Here is a 17,433-nt window from a genome sequence, read left to right as displayed (position 1 = left end):
GACTTTACCAAAACATATTTCAAATTTCAAGACTTTACCTAATTGTGGATTCATGCTCTGGGTAGATAAGAATTACCTGTTTTCTAGAGTCAATAAAGCTAGCCAGCCAATTTCTTTTACCATATCTCTCTGCATACCAAAGTGAAACGAACAATACCAGAATTGCTTTTCTACTACCCTACCAGAAGGGTAGGGGGAAAGAAGGGGGATGGAAAGGGATAAATACAGGGGAGGCTGAATAATCCCTGGTTTCGCTATGCCTCATCTAAATAAATTTTATGTATCGATAACTAATCCATAATTACAGGGTTATGAATGTCAGCATAGAATTTTGGTTACAAAATACAGGTCTAGTCATTGAGAACAAAATCCTGGGAAATACTAAATAGTGGACATATTCTGCTCAATGATTAATTCCTTCTTTCTTCCAAGAATGATTCTCTTGCAAGTGGAATTTACTCCACTGTATGTGTGCATGTGTATAAATAAATATTTGTTTACTTGAAAGACTGGTAAGACCATTTGGTTTAACTTACATATTGGAGAGCCTGACATGTTCAATCCCTACACACGTACATACACACACAAATAGTTTAAAGGCATAATGATTTCTTTTTTTTCTCTTTTATTCTATGAGCTGTTCTCTCAAGTATCTAATAGTAGTTTTAATTAAAATATTAAAAGTTTTGAAGTATATTTATGGAAGGACGTTTTAGAGTGAGGGCAGAAGGATAGAGGTTTACACCTGAATATAAGCATCTCAGCTGCCCTCGTACACTAATGTTCCATCAGTACAATATTCCAGAACTGCCATTTGTAACCTCTGAGGAATGAAGTACAAAAGATCAAACAGTTGAACTTACGACTACTTAATGTTTTTAAAATATCAGAAAATATTTTTCTCAGAAAGAGAAAAGGGTTATTTCATGCTTACTTTTCATAGCATCTTGGTTTATGGATTTATTTCTGTTTATGCCCTGTAGTAACTGGCATATCTATTGGTATTCTTCAGTTTCATTTGTACATCATTAGTTAGTGTGGTAAATAAAGTCCCCAGTATGTCATTGAGGTATGTTTGAAAGCTTGATTTTTAATAGATCCTTAAACAGTTAGATCATCTGCTGTCAAGGTGTTTTGCCTATGCTGTTCCAGGAATCCCATATTTAGTGCATGCGTTTGAAATATGAATATAGTATTAACTCTGTACATAAATTTCATTAGCAGTGGTTTGTGTTTTTTACTTGTATTTTGTTGGCTTTATTTTTTAAAAATCAAAATGATTAGTGATGAATAAAGCAAAACAGACTTCATTAACTATTTTACTGGCCAGTTGTAATCTGTGCTACAGAAAGGAAAGGAAATCTAAATACTATCAAAACACATAGCCTTCTGATCTAGTCAGGCAAATTGCTGTTACCTCGATACCTACCTGTAGTAGGTATTTTCACATCTTGTAGATATAGCAGGTACAAATACAGGTTGCTCAAAACTTGTACGTGCAACTCTTAAATGTATATCAAAAGATTGAACTCCTGTATTGCACTTTCTAGGATAGTGTTTTGCTCATGTTGTTGCATCTTGGCTTACTAGACTTTATGTACTTGAAGTACAGTCTCACAGAGAAGGCATCCTTTTTAATGAAGATCAAATCTGTCTTTTAAGAAGACATAGTTTCATTGTAGCTTCATAGAGATGTTAACAAATAATGTTAAAAGCTTGGTATTAAAAAAAAAAAATCATTTAAGGTGTTCATACTTGCTTTTAAAGATTGCTTAAATGATGAAAATTACTCTTAGTTATTTAATGAACATACTATGTAAGAATTGTTCATATCATTAAATAAGCCTTTCATAGTTCTACTAGATTAATTTTGAAGTAGAAATATACACGCGAGCTAATGCAGAGCTGTCTGACTTCCTGCAGTGTTTGTAAATAAGTACTGCAAATGTATATGTATTTATATGGAAGCATACACTGGGAATTTGTTTTGGTAGGAGGCTTGGATTTTTTTGGTATAAAACCAGCTATTTTGAATGCAGTAGGCAAGCAGCTTGTTGAAGTCAGTTTGCTTGTTTGCTTAGAGATTGGCTCAGATTCTTGTCCTCTACCAAATACAAACTTCTCACTCTAAATCTGATCTAGCTTAACAAAACAAAACAAAAAATCAGGATTGGTGTTTTTTTTCTTAGAAGTAAATCCTACTAAATTAAATATAGAGTTCTTGCATTTAAAAATATTTTTCTGTAGGTTTCGGAAACCAGAATGCAGAAGTCTTTTGAGAACTGAAAAATTTTGAGTCTTGTCAGTTTGTTGATTCAGACATTGGTGTTATTTAGAGACTATCAACGTTTTAACAGTTCTGAAGTAATAAAAATGAAATGAAGCACTTAAGCTCATGTTTCTTACTACTGGCAGAAGAAAACTGAAGGCTTATAAATTTTAAGCTTGTGGGTTATTTAAAAAAAAAAAAATTGTCTTTCAGAAATATGTACATTGATGTTTTTGCAAATACAAATGGGAAAAGTCCTGTAAATTAAACACAACTTCAGTGGTTTTGGTACAGTCAAAAAAGACCTAAATGGTTCCTGTGCCTCTTTGCAAATAAGCTATTTTAGTGAGCATTTGCTTTATTCTGTCTGTAAACAAATGTTTGAATAAGTTTTATTTTACAAATATAATTTGACGCTATAATTTGTAAGGAAATCTGAAATAACTTACACTTGACATTATTGTTTGTATGGAGAAAAATTTACTACATGATTGAGCACTAAAGATTAGCAATATTCAGTGTACGTTATTTTACTAGGTGTAATTCCTGGAAATAAAAGTAATGTTAACTTAATATAGAAGCTAAATACCTAATAATATAGGAGCTAAAATTATTTAGGTTTATTAGACCTTTTTGTGGTGTAGTGTTCAAAGAAAAGGTATAGATACTGGCAAGAAAAAAAAGAAATAACAGCCTGTTTACATCTCCATCCCTGTTATTTCCTCAGAGTTACACTTTGTGTCTTAATTTACTAGCTTCTTCCTTGGAATCCCTAATAACCTCTAGTATGCTTTATATGTTCAGGTAGAACAGCCTTGGAAGAAATATGTCAAATACCATATATATATATATATGGTATTTGACATATATATATTCTATTATATATATAATATATAATATATATATATATATATATATGGTATTTGACGTATGTATATATATATATATTTTTTTTTAACTTTAAACTGCATAAAACATTCAGATTAATCTATGTAATATCTCAGTCCATGTCAGAAATACATACCTGCTTGTAATAGAATTTCTTTGCCAACTATAGAAGTAATTGCTCCATCTTAGAAGTAGCTAAAACAGAAAGACATTATTCAAATGTCTTTGAAACCTGTATCATTTATTCACAATTAAAAGTTACAGACAAAAATCTAAACTCTTTTTGTGTTGGTTAGCATCAAACAGCAGATTTTCAGGCCTCATGGGAAGTAAAAACAAGAGCTGGGATGCAGCGGAAATGTGGTCTCATACATCCTTCTGTGTAATCATTAAACTTACTTAGAGCAGAACATTTTTAACAATGTTTGCAGAACAATGTTGAATTCTCTCCCAGACTTAACTCTGGCAAACTGGGAGAAGTAAGGAGAGAGAATTTGAAGAAGAAGAGAAGCTCAGTCTGGTTTTCATTTTCTCTACAGCTGTCATCTGGCTTTGAATTCTGCTGGAGAGCTACAGCTGGAGTCATTTTATTGCTTTACCCAGCATCCTTTTGCCTGTGCGCACAGAAATGTTTTAGTAGTCTTGGAAAAAAAAATCAGTGTATCTCTTAGCAACCATAGGACAGTAATTATTATACCAGCAGCTGGGAGCAAACCAGATTTCCGTTGTGCATTAAAAACTGGCGTAGGTTACTTTACAGATGATACTGAATAACCTATGCCAGTACTGTACTTTGCAGACTGTGGTTAAAGGATATTGAATGTGGGCGGTGTAATTGCTTTGGACAGTAGAAAAAGGGAATGTGTGCATCTGTGTTTGTGTGTAATATTCTGTATATTTAATGTACCAAGTTTAGTTCTTGTGGAAAACTTCACATTTGCTTTTCACTTGAATGCATTTCCAATACAATAGCATTTTTGTTTCTAGGGCCTCTTCTGTCAGGTCATCAGTATTTCCATTATAAATACGGGTTTTCAGGTGTTTATAACCTGGTCATAAAACATTATATTGGAGCAGAAAGTGTCTTTGTCCAAAGAAAGCCTTTTTGATACTAGTAAATGTGCTTTAGCTGTGACTAAACTACCACTTTGATTAAAAACACAGAGTTCGGGATATTCATCTAGCATTTCTGTAGTTCTGCATAATGAATATTTATAGGCTAAAGATGGTTAATGACCTACTCACTTTTAGGTTGTAGTAGAAGTTAGGCTGTATCTACTTACCTGCAGTGTCCAGGTTGGTAAGCTGAGCATTGTTATTTTTTGAACAATGAATTGAATTGTTCATTGCACAGCTTACCCAGGAATAATGATTGGCATGTGAGCAAGTATCTGTTTTTCCCTGGGAAGGAAGGAGTAGCAGTTTTTGCATCTCCTTCATCCTTCACACTAGACCACTCAAATTGATAGTAGCTCTAAGGAACCTCAACTTGTAGGTTAGGTAGTGCTTTTTACTGTGGTTTCTGTAAAATGCCTTCTAGCTGTTAAGTGTGTTTCTAGCTTAAATAGTTTCTGCTTGTAAGCATTTATAACATTGCTTAAACCAAAAATAGTTGTAGGCATTTCTTCTTCGTTCTGAATGCAGGTCTCCTGTGGTTCGAAACAATGTTTTGCAAGCTTTTTATGTCATTGGGCAATGTACCTGCAGGAGTACATCCTGCTGGCAAGATGCTTGATATTGCACTAATATTTGATGCTTTTTTGCTCTTAAAATAAGTATACTTCCTTGAAATCTAACTCTTGCCAGTCATTTTAACATTGTTTTGTACTCCTTTCCCAGCAGTATTTGACCAGAAAAGACAGGGTTGATTGCTTAGTAGTGCTGTCATGCTGAAGGACCTGCAAAATGTGCTTCTTTTTTAGGGTTTTCAGTCTTCATCATTTTTCAGCTGAACTTTGACCTCATTGAACTACTGTCTTTCCTTTCATGGGCTGGATGTTCGCTGGTATTAATTAAAGCTGATCATTAATTAAGTACTCAATTTTAATTTTTTCCACTCAGTGCTTCTGAATATTATATACATTCTTAGTGATGAGATGATTTTCTTCTAAGCATTAGCAGCAGAGCAGCTGCTTCAACTAAATCCAGATGTATTATTTGATGCATGGGGCTTTTATCTACATCAGGTGCTAATGCAATCTCGGAATAAGTTCTTACGTATTTTGATAAACGAAGACTAACAATTCAGTATTAGTACTTAAACCTGCCAAAATTTCAGGTTTGCCTATTCCTCAGTAGTTTTCTGCAGTATTTGTTTTGTTGTTTTCACCATTCATGTTTTCTTGATGTGTGCAATTCCTTATTAAGAAATCTTTATACTAAAACTGAAACACTTATTGCTGGAAGTGGGATGATGCCACTTTTCTCAGTGCTATCAGATGATGACAGCCAGTTAACTTTACAGTGTCTTTCAATGCAAACAAAACGTTGTACAACAAAACATTTTTGGCAACCTAATGGGGTTTATATCAATATGCTCCACTGTATCCTGAGTATACCCCAGTCAGCTAGCTTAAAGAATGAGAAGTGTTTGTTTTTCCATTCTTTTCAGAAAATTGGATCATCTTACAAGCTTGTGTTCCACCCAAACATACTTCTTCCTCATTCTGAGTGGCATACGTCCTGTACATATCTCATTATACACTGCCACATGGTTGCATGTTTGTATCAAACTGCCTGATGTAACCTTAATTTCAAAGAGACAGCCATTAGTTGTTTAATACACACTTGCTGTAATTAGATATTTTAATTGAGCCAGTATATGCTAAAATTGACTTTCTGTTCCTTTCCAGCTGATCTTTTAAGCAGTATTGCTTTTTAATTTATTAAAAGGTCTGATTAACTTTAGCCACATTAGTCTCAGAATTGTTTTCCTCCAGTTCTGTATTTGTAAATATTGTCAGCCGGGTGGGTAGCTAGAGAAAGCATCATCTCAGGGCCTAGGCTTAACCCCTCCTACCTTACAAGACATTCTTCATGTCTGATTTGGCAAGCGAGTTAAAGGCCTGTGTCTTTAACACCCAAGCTGTGTATGCTCTGCAGAGAGTCAGCTCTCAGCTTCCAAGGCTGACTCATCATTAAGAAAGTACTTGCACATTTATATGTACTTAAAAATGTATTTAAAAAAAATCTGTTAAAATGCTTCTAACTGTGTGGTGTATTAATGCATTTATGCATGAACTTGGTGGGTTTGGTACAGTTTTTGTGTAAATGCAAAAGTATTCCAGCAGTGTTCTTGTTTATTCTAGAGTACTCAAGAAAACACATCAGGTTCATTAATGAAAGATCACCTTTTCCAACATGAAACTGTAGTAACCAGTGAACCTTACAACAGTTCAAATTTAAGGCCTTCAGCATTTGAGGATTTCAACACGAGGAGAGCCTGTTTTCCTAGCCAACCTAACCAGGTAAGACCACCACCAAAAGCAATTCTTACTTTGCTTGCTGCACTACTGGCACAGGATGCAGTTTCTGACAGGAAAGCATTTTTATTCTAATCCCTGTTTGTAGTATTATACTCTGGACTTCTCAAAGTGATCAATATAAGCTTTGCAGCTGAAATATGACAGCATTATTATGGCAGAGGTAATGCATTGCAAAAGTATTTACTTGTAGCAGACTACATGAAAAAGTCCTCCACTTTATTCAAAGTCAAATTTCTGTATTACAGACCTCTGTATTTGCAGCTTTGAACAGTTATTTAAATTTGTTTAGAAAATGTAAACTGGCCATGGACTCAATCTCAGTTATGTGTATACTAATGATAGTGATTTGATTAGAAATATTGTAAAGTATCTTGAAAACGGGTATTTAGGATGCATTACACAGTGGGGCACTTCTGCTGCATATTTTTAGTTGAAACTTTGTTTATGCTCTCTAACTGATTATTAAACTGAAATATTCAGCATTGGTACAGAAGGAAAAACTGTAGATTCGTTATGCATGAAAGGTATTAAGCATTTAGCAGACATTCTTAAAAGAGGAAAGATCACTAACTTGAAGAAGGCTGAAGTACTGACATTTTTGAAAAGAAGTCATGTTTATATGACATGAGTTCAGAAAGGCATGTTGCAGCTTTTTTTTTTTTTTTAACAATACACATTTTGCTTTTTTCTCTCACAGAACTGATTGTTTTGGTGGAGTGTAGAGGTAGACTTATTAGTGAGAGGGATAACAAGTAATTTGAGGGTCTAATACCTAGAAGCAAACAAATTAAGCTTCTTCTAAAAGCTTCCCAATATCACATCAAAGTACAATGAAAGTTCAAGTAGTTGTGAGCACTTCATCAGAAAATATTTCTGCACCTTGAAAAAACACTTGTGTGCTGGGTCATTCTGCTTTCTAACTGCCTTATTATGCAGAAGAAACAGTCCTATCTGGAGAACTAATGAAAGTTTAAAATTAAGAATTTTTATTGTTGATCTGTGCCAATTATCATCTTGTATAAGTCGCTTCATATGTTTGCTTGTTCTGTTTGCCAAGATAAGTATTCCTCCCTCTTCCCATTTACTTGCAAAGAGAATTTAAGAATTTATTTGAGCAAGATGGGTGATGAGGTTATGATAACTAATACTTTTTGGCTGTGCTAACTAGTGATGTATATGCAGTTAGTCTTCATTGCATTGTAAAGAAAAGTACATTAGTTTAAACAGCATGTATGCTCTAAGAGCACATATAGAATAGGCTAGTAAGGAAATAATTTAAGCTGTGATATAAAATATACCATGCTTTTTGGATAGCTATGTAGTGCACATTAGAACATAGACAAGTCAACAAAACCTCACAGTCTGTACGTGCACACACTGCGCTCTCTGCTGAGCTCCGTGCATGTGACCATGTGGCACAGCAGATTTTGAGGTAAATACCAATTTTGTTTCAATTAGCTATAAATAGATCTGAACACTTACTGTGCTTGTAAGTCAACTAGTACATGCTGAAACTAAAGTGATTAATGACCATTAATCCTTTCCTATAATACTGTAAGAATCATAGAATCAGTCAGGTTGGAAAAGACCTCTGAGATCCTCTAGTCCAACCTTTAACCTAGTACTGACAAGTCCATCACTAAACCATGTTATTAAGTTTTACATCTACGCGTTTCTTGAAGACCTCCAGGGATGGTGACTCAAGCCACTACCCTGGGCAGCCTATTCCGATGCCACACAACCCTTTCTGTAAAGGAATTTCTTCTAACATCCAGCCTAAACCTCCCCTGGCACAACCTGAGGCCATTTCCCCTCATCTTATCACTTGGTGCTTGGGAGAAGAGCCTGATTTCCCCACCTCGCTACAACTGCCTTTAAGGTAATTGTAAAGTACAATAAGGTCTCCTTTGGGCCTTCTCTTCTCCAAGCTAAACGACCCCAGCTTCCTCAGCTGCTCCTCATAAAACTTGTTCTCTAGACCTTTCACCAGCTTCATTGCCCTTCTTTGGACACACTCCAGCACTCCAATGTCCTTCTTGTAGTGATGTTATTTAAAAAAAATAGTAATACCTAAGTCCTGCAGTTTCTCATCTTTGGGTGTGTGTTTCAGTTAAATTTTGTGCTTTGCTATGTTATATTCAGCTGGTGTTGTCCTTGTATCGTAGAGTTTCAACTAGAGAAGTCACATGCATCCATTTGTTTGAGGGAACTCAGGGAAGGCTGCAGTACTGAGAAAGTGTCTATGCCTTGTGTAAAGGTGAAACCCTTCAAGTAAGGTGTAGTACTAGTAAGTTCAGCCATGTCAATAACAATTTTCTCCCTGATTTCCAGCTGGCTAATTATGTTCATAATGAGCTTCTCTGTGGAGTTTGGCTGTAATATTCTTCCTTCCTTCCTGCTTCAGCTCTTACAGAGAGTTTTGACCTGCACTGAGATATTATTGTGAACATCTAGAGGACTAGGTTTGTTATTTTCATTGAATTTTGCTGGTAGTTATGCCAAACGAAGTCTGGGCTTCATGTAGTTTGTAAGTTTATGTATCTTATGCTTTCAGACAGATCACATTAAATACCCAATATGTAAGTATTTTATAAATAAAGCTCTTCCAAAATTTTTCCTGCATTTATCACAATTTTTCCATAATTTGTCACTTCCTTTCTTAATTAATGATTTCTTGTTATCAGTTGCCTACATACAGTTGTAATATGTCAAACCTTAAGCATTTTAGTAGGTGTTTGGCTGGAGATTTAAAAGAAATAAGTTCTGGTTATGTGTTATGCTCAAACAAATAAAAAAGACTGAGGAGAAATCAGACTTTAGAGTAGTTGGTATTTGTAGTGATCTTTAACAGCTATTTAATGTCCAGGAAATGGGAGGTCTAGGGTGGATTTCTTTATTTGAGTGTTTTTTTGTTTGTTTGTTTTTTCATATAAACAATTCATTTACTATCTTACATGCATGCTTAGTGCTCTGTTTGAGTAGTGGGGTAAGGATCTTTTGTGTTGTAACATATGCAATGACATTTTTGGTATTTTTTTCCCCTTAAATTTATGCTGTTAATGGTTCAAAAAAAGACAATTATCCATAGCCTATTGTTTTAGCATCAATAACTCTTTCTTGTTTTTGAAAACAAAGTTGAGTTTGGAAGCAGTCTGTTTTTATAAGTAAAGGGTTGGCCGGCTTGCATCAGAGCCTGGGAAAATAAGGATGAGCAGTGATGTCAGCTGAGTAGGATATGGCCTTTCTTCACACCATATCCTCTAGATCTCATGGAAATCCAACCAAGTGGCTTGGAGCCAAGATAAAAATTGTTCTTGTTAGCATACTGCAGTCGAAGCTCAGAGGGCAAAGCAGCTCTAATCACAATTCTGTAATTAATGTATATCACCCAAGGATTACCAAGCAGGGAAGTGGTGATTAGAGCAGGCTACAGATATGCCAACTTCTGTTTATGTAAGAATATTTTAAGAAGCTATTCCATCCTCTTCTGCCTTCTACCGCAATATTGAGACATGCAACCTTCCATGTAGTAGGAGCATGGACACATGCAAAGTGAAACTGAAGTGTAAACTTAAAACATCATCTTCAGTAACGCTTTGTTTCACACTGCAGCGGATTAGGGACATGCTAATTCTCATGAAGTTCATCAGTACTAATAAAGCTATGATATGGATGCCAAAGATGTGTTCCCAAGTAATTCCTGAATCTGGGAGAATTTTTCAGGCTAATAGGTTAGGGAGTGCTTTTCAGTCTTTTCTGTGAGATGTTTTGCAGACTGTGCACTTGACAGGAGGGAAAAAAAAGGCGGAATTAGACTTGAAGCTCAGTTATATTCTGGCTCTGATTATAATAGCCCTACAGTGTAGGAAAATAATTGCCTGTCTGTAAGGCAGGCATACTGGGACATACTGAGACTTTTGCTGTTTTGCTGGATTATCTGCTGTTTTCAGAAGCTCCTTCCATACATGTGCTAAATTTTTACACTATTTGTCGTTATTTGCACATTTTCTTAGAAGCTACTTGTAATGTGATTTCAGTGACATTCCATGGCAGTCTGCTATCTTACATTTGTATCAAAGATCTGCAGTATTTCAATTCTGATGTTTCAAATTTATCACCTTCAAAAACTTTTTCATACCCCCTTGCCCTTTCATTGAGACAGAATAAACAAGAACGCTCTTACCTCTGTTGTTTGCTTTGTATGTGTTCAGCGCATTCCTTGTTACTTGTCCATTAAGGTAAAAAGCCTTAAATTACGGTCAGTTCCTTACAAGTTGAGAATTTTAAAATTCTTACTCCTTTGTCCACCGGTATCCTAACCTAACCAATCTCAGTAAAGTATTGTATGTATTTGTATGTAAGGGTGAGGCATTTAGAAGCCACTGTTGTTAAACACTTATGTTCATGAGGCAAGGAAGAAATCCTGCACTCTAATTTTTACATTGTAGGTGGACATGAATCTAGAACTTCTCTATAGTAAACTGATCTTGCCTTTGCCGTTTCAGGTCCCACCGAAATCCATCAGACACGTTAGCTTTCAGGATGAAGATGAAATCGTAAGAATAAACCCTCGTGATATTTTGATACGTCGTTATGCAGACTACAGGCATCCTGACATGTGGAAGAACGACCTGGAGAGGGATGATGTAGACTCAAATATACCATTTTCTAAATCAGACAGTAAAAAATCTGACTATTTATACCCATGTGGGGATGGAACTAAGCTGAATTCCCTGAAAGACTCAAAGAGTTCTGTGGTATTTAAAACTCAGCCTTCCTCATCAAAATTTAAAAACTCTAAAAGAAGAAAAGAGGATGGTGAGCGCTCCCGCTGTATATACTGCCAGGAAAGGTTTAATCATGAAGATAACGGCAGAGGAAAATGTCAAGATGCTCCAGATCCTATTAAAAGATGTATCTACCAAGTTAGTTGCATGCTTTGCGCAGAGAGCATGCTGTATCACTGCATGTCAGACTCTGAAGGAGATTTCTCTGATCCTTGCTCATGTGACACTAGTGATGACAAGTTCTGCTTACGCTGGTTAGCACTGGTAGCGCTGTCATTCATTGCTCCGTGTATGTGCTGCTACCTCCCCTTGAGAGCATGCCATCACTGCGGTGAGGTATGTGGGTGCTGTGGAGGGAAGCATAAAGCTGCAGGATGAATCAGTCTTGTGCCAAACAGAGCTGAAAATCTTTGTTTCCAGGAAGCATCTAACTTGGATTTGTAGAAGCTTTTTGGCAAGCTGAAGGGAATCTTCTTTCATATAAGAGATGCTTGATGTGGAAGAAGCAAGGAGACTTGTCAGACCTTGGCATTTTACAAGTGCTAGCCATGCCTATTTCCTTTAAGCGCGTGGCATTTGTTGCAAGTTGTGAAGGAGATTTTGCAAAGGAAAGCCTGTTCTTATTATTGGCTATAAAATGAGTATATAAACTATGATTATACTAAAAGGGATTAACTTTTGCCACTTTGTACATTCATGGTTTAGGTGAGGGGGCTCTTTTAAAAGGATTAAAACTTATCTGAGGGGAAATTTTAACTAAAAGTGCACTAGTGACAGTTGATTTAAGATTAAGAAAAGTTAATACTCAGCAAATGAGAAATGAAACTGATTTTAAGTGCAACTAAATCACTTATTAATAGTTTTTTGGAAGCGACTTTATGTATAAATAACAAATGTTTATATTTAACTAAATGTGTAAGGTACGAATTATTACATGTTATACTTCCCTCCCCTCTGATCTAGTAGGTATGGACCATATCTACTGTCACATTCCATGGTAGTATTTTAAATATTTAATTAGTTAATTTAGTTGCATTTTTATTCCAGATGGACAAATTGATATGTTCAGTCCTGTTTCCCTTCAGCTACAGTTTGTGTTGAGTTGTATCCATACATTCTGATAATCTAAAAACCTTTAAAATATTAATTATTCTAGTCTCGAGTGACCAATATTTTTTGTTAAGCACAGATGTAATTGTCTAAAATGTTCTTGTTAGAACATAACATTTATTTTTATATATAAATGACTTTGATTTCAACATAATAGCAAAAAGGAAGTTGTTTCTGTTGCTCAACCAGCAAGTTGTTTTCTTTTGGGGTATCCTCCAAAAATACTTTTATTTACATATGCAGGTGTTCATTAAGCAAAAGGTACATTAAGACAGTTGTAACGAGTTGTCATCAGTGTTCTTGTTTATCCTTCTGTTAAACTAGGATCCTGTTCAGCTGTTTATCAAGTACTATGATTAAAACAAGATTAATAACAAAATTGAAATTGTTTTCATTATTTTGAACTGCAACTTTTCCTTACTTGAACAAAACTACTGTTTATTTGAACAACAACAAAAGACAACAGAAGACTTGAAAATAACTTACAGCCCAGGCAAAATTGGAGTGAACTTAATTGAGTGAATTTGGAGGGAGGCCGGGGAATGGGAAGAGGGTGAGAAGTGTGTGTGTGCGCGTGCACGTGTATGTATGCACATGTGATATTGAGCACAACGTTTGTTATGGCTTTGTATTTACTAAGTTTTTAACTTTCAAGTAAGAATTAACTAATTAGCCCTTTAGAGATTTTTTTAAGAACATTTCATGTTTTGCTGTCATGAAGTAAGAAACAGTTACTTCTCATTGAAGATATGGGAAACACTAAAAATAGTTCATTGGGGAAAGTGCCTATTTGCTATCATGGCTGGAGTGGACAGATTGTCCTCAGAGTACCCTTCTTGTTAAACTATAAAAAAATAAAATAAAAAAAAAAATTCACATGACTTACTTTTCTCCCTTCCTATGCATTTTCAGTATATTTTCCGTAGCTTTTTGTTCTGCATATATCAGTGCCCTGAATTTTCCTTTGTAGCCCAGAAGTAAAAGAAGCAAATGTGTATCATCTGTCTGTAAGATACTTTTTAAAAGAAAACATTTATATTTATATTACAGCTTGAATTGACCACGTTGTGTACATAGATCATCTCAAAGTATTATTTCACATTGAAAAGAAGAAACATATATTGATAACTGTAGAAGTTAAGAAAGAGCTTCTAGTTTTGTATTAAGACTGCATGAATTAAGTCCAAGAATATGACACTAGCAGCAGTCTTGGTTTTTACTGTTTATATATTTGAAAGCTGCTACTCTGTTTGATTTTCATGCTTCACACATTTTCAGCTTAACTTGGTTGCCTGGAATAGACTGTTAACTTTAAAAAAAAAAAAAAAAAAAAAAAAAAAAAAAAAAAAGTAAAATGGTAATGTCTTTCTTGTGAATGAGAGAAATTGAATATTTGTAAGTCCTTAAGTGATAGGTTCCTAACTCAAGGTGAAGAGAGGTATGAACAACCTAAGAAAAGAACTTGCTGGCTGTATATAGGTAAATGCTGTAGAATCCTGTTCTGTATATACTTCAGAAAGAAATGAGTTTAACAATTTCCTCTGAGCACTATACAACATAGTGTAACTCCTAGTCCTGTACTGTACTTTATATGACATATATGCTTTAATATTTTTTTAGTGTGTGCTTTAGTATTTTCATCTTGCATTTTTAACCACTTCACTGCTAAAATGTTTTCATCTTTTGTTTTCCTCTTTAAAGGCTTGATCCATCTAAAAAAAAAAAAAATATTAAATGTCATGGTCACTTTTCCTTCTTGTGGTGGAATATGCAGTCTGCCAGTTTTTAAGATCAATGAAAAACAGTGCAAAAATACAGTTACGGAAGGGTTGGTTTTAAAATGATTCACATATACTTTCTTCTTTTTCTGGTATTAGGAATCTTATCCATGTTTGCAGGTATGCAAAGGGTAATGAAAGGTGTAATACAGCAAACCCAGTCCAGAACTGGCTCTTAAATCCATGCATCTTTTGTTTTTGACAGCAAGTAAAATTTATTTTTCCTCTTATGAACTACTTTATTAAGCATTTGGGAAAAGAGAACTGCCTTCCCCAACCTTTACTTCTCTCCTCTCCCTGGGCATCAGAGCTGTAGCTTGTCAGGCGTGTAGTAGCAGAGCATTGTGTTGCTTAGAAGGGAGACCTAAGCCTTGGGAAACCATCATTGCATATTAAGTCCCTCGCTTACTGAAGCCTCAGTTACCATGAAAATTAAATATTTCCCCGTGGAAGGAAGTGAAGGAAGAAGCCAAATGACAGCGGCACTCGTGCACCATCTACTGGTGGAGAAACATTCAGGCTTTATCCAGGCACAAGCTCTGATTGTGAGGTAATTTAACGGGCTGTTGGTGCAGCACTCAACTTATTTTTGAGTTTATAACTATGAATTTACAAAATAGTATCCTGGAATCTTACGGGGATTCTTTATTTCATCGTTCCTATTAAATTTCCTCTGAAATTTTACTAATAGTGTTAATTGGAAGTAAAAATTACTTAATATGTCTTGTTAGGCTGTTGTAACTATTTTAAATCTATTACATAAGAGCCTAAAAATCAGGAATGAAACGAAAATTCTTTGGGTTCTGTCAGTAGATGTAAGAGTTTTACTTTCTCCTAGAGTTCTTTCCAGTAGCAAGTGAAGGCATATGGATATTCATGCAGAAGAAATCTGGCTTTTTGCTTTGTGATGTGAATTAAGTTTGAATATGCACAGGTGTGTCTGTGCACTTGCACATGCAATTTAGTAGTTACGAGGGTGCATCTACAGCTGTGTGCAAGATTAAAGCAATATTCTGAAAATAATCTACAATTACTATGGTAACCACTTAGTAAATAGCAGCAAATGATGGCATAAAACTCAGATGCCTTTCTGAAGCTTATGTAAGGGATGTTCTAGGCAGGCTTAACCAATTGCTTCTAAGGAAACAGGTATTTTGAAGGATGTCTTAATTTTGCATGTTGGAATATAACATTCCCACTTCAGATGTGTTCTCTTTAGAATGGCCTGTTCATGTGTACCTGGAGGGTAATGTTCAACTCCCACGTAAATAATGCACAGGTTCAAATTAGTCTTTAAATCTTTTCAGAGTTTATGGCATAGTGTGCAGTCAGTACAGTGATACATTCATCTTAATAAAACAAAAATCAAGGTGATGGCTGGCAACAAAATAGTTTTTAAAAGATGCCTTATGGTACTCTTAGTCTAGCAGCTGTGTGCATAAAACTTTCATTTCCTTTGGTGCACTGATGAATGTGATGAAGGAGGGGTGGGTTTGAGGGGTGAGGAAGCTTTGTTTGTTTCTTTTGTTTTTCTGAAAGCCTCTCTTAATTGCAAACTTTGTGATTAGTTCAAGAAATAAATGCATTTGATGGAGAAGAAGCCTTCATGATCAAAGCGGAGGTATAATCTGTACAGAATTTTTCTCCTTTTGCTTGGTGCCATTTGCTTTCCACCCTAATGACCTCAAAGTGCCTCATGTGTATGTTGCTTCCATTAAACCTCAACTGCTATTTCTTTCTACTAAATGATGTATAATTTAGTTAACTCATCCCATAGGCGTTTCTTTTTTGTACATGAATATAGCTTATTACTTTGAGTATATAATGTTAATATGCCTTTAAATTTGTAACTGGTTTATTACATCCTATTCTTGTAAGTTGACATAGCAGATAACACCATAAAAATTGTTTTAATATTTTTTTTCTCCTGTAATTACTTAATTAAAACTATCTTGAAATGAAACAGTTGATGTTTTTCCATTCTGTGTTGGTATTACGCCAAACAGTGCATATGAAGTCAAGCATTGCAGCTCAAGAACAGAATAAAACTATTTCAATACAGGTAACATTTTGCCATAGTATTTTATTTACTGGTTAAACAAAATCAGGTCATTTTATGATTTTTAAGATTGATCAAACCTAAATATTGTATTACCTTCAAGGTCTCTCATCTTTCATTCTAAGAACTGTTTATAAGAGTTGCTACGATGTTTTATACAAAAATGTCCTTTGCTTTGTGTCTCCAGCGGTGCGTGTTCTTGGCTCATTCTTGCCTTCATGCTATGCAGGTCAAGATTCCTTTATATAAATCATATCTATTCTAGCTTCCACTCAACCCCCATCACAAAATATGTGTGTGTTTAGATATAATGTTAAGCTTTGTGCAAATTAAATAATAATACATTTATGTGTACACCAACAAAAAAAAAAAAAAAAAGGAAAGTCCCTCTGTTCATGAAGAAAAATGGAGCTGAAGATTAATGTAGAAATCTGAGAGACTTTGCTTTTGAAAGCTCAGTGGTCAGGATTTAGGGTGGATTATTCTAAACTGAATCTTACTTGCCTCTAGCTTTTGTAAATGTTTCCTTACTTGTTACAATTGATAAAGTAATTCTCAGTGTTCATTTAATCAGTTTCTAATGTGAAGAACTTTGGTTGCTGGGGGTAATCATTAAGTGGACAATTAACTGTTGATACTTGAGCTTTTAACTGGTGATTTGAAAGTGCAGCTCTGCCAGAAAAAGGAAAGAGGCACGTGATTTAAGGGACAACCAAAGGAGGGGGTTAACAGGCAATGTTATAGAACTATTGAGGACCACATATAAGGAAGTGTTTCAGCGTTAAATGTGGCTTTACAAGAATTGAAAACCTAACTGTAAGATCTCTGTCAAATCCCCCTTAATGTTATGGATAATACACAACCTTCTGGTTTTGAATGAGAGAGAAGGACAGGTAAGAGGGTCCTTTTTCATTTTTTTTTGGAGAAGGAGAGTAGGGTGGCAGCTAAGTCAACCTTGCCTGCTGGGTTTTATAAATTAAATCCAAAACTGGCTATGGCACACAGATATAGTGGCCAGTTTCTAAGGAGACTTCATAATAGTATCCCAATTAGTCTT

General features: G+C 35.1%; 1 protein-coding gene across 3 annotated transcripts in view; it reads left to right on the top strand.

The window, feature by feature from the left end:
• The window catches only part of SPRED1 (sprouty related EVH1 domain containing 1), a 61,956-nt gene extending 45,721 nt beyond the window's left edge, over window positions 1-16,235 (top strand). For all 3 annotated transcript variants that reach the window (XM_032187770.1, XM_032187771.1, XM_032187772.1), the window contains 2 exons: window positions 6,466-6,624; window positions 11,148-16,235. In XM_032187770.1, coding sequence (XP_032043661.1) covers window positions 6,466-6,624; window positions 11,148-11,807 — 819 coding nt within the window. In that variant the 3' untranslated portion in view covers window positions 11,808-16,235. The remainder of the gene's footprint in view (window positions 1-6,465; window positions 6,625-11,147) is intronic.
• Window positions 16,236-17,433: the final 1,198 nt, after the last annotated feature.

Source organism: Aythya fuligula, chromosome 5 (genome assembly GCF_009819795.1).
Source record: "Aythya fuligula isolate bAytFul2 chromosome 5, bAytFul2.pri, whole genome shotgun sequence".
NCBI lineage: Eukaryota > Metazoa > Chordata > Aves > Anseriformes > Anatidae > Aythya > Aythya fuligula.
Note: the sequence above shows the minus strand (reverse complement) of the source record. Positions and strands in the feature narration are given on the sequence as shown.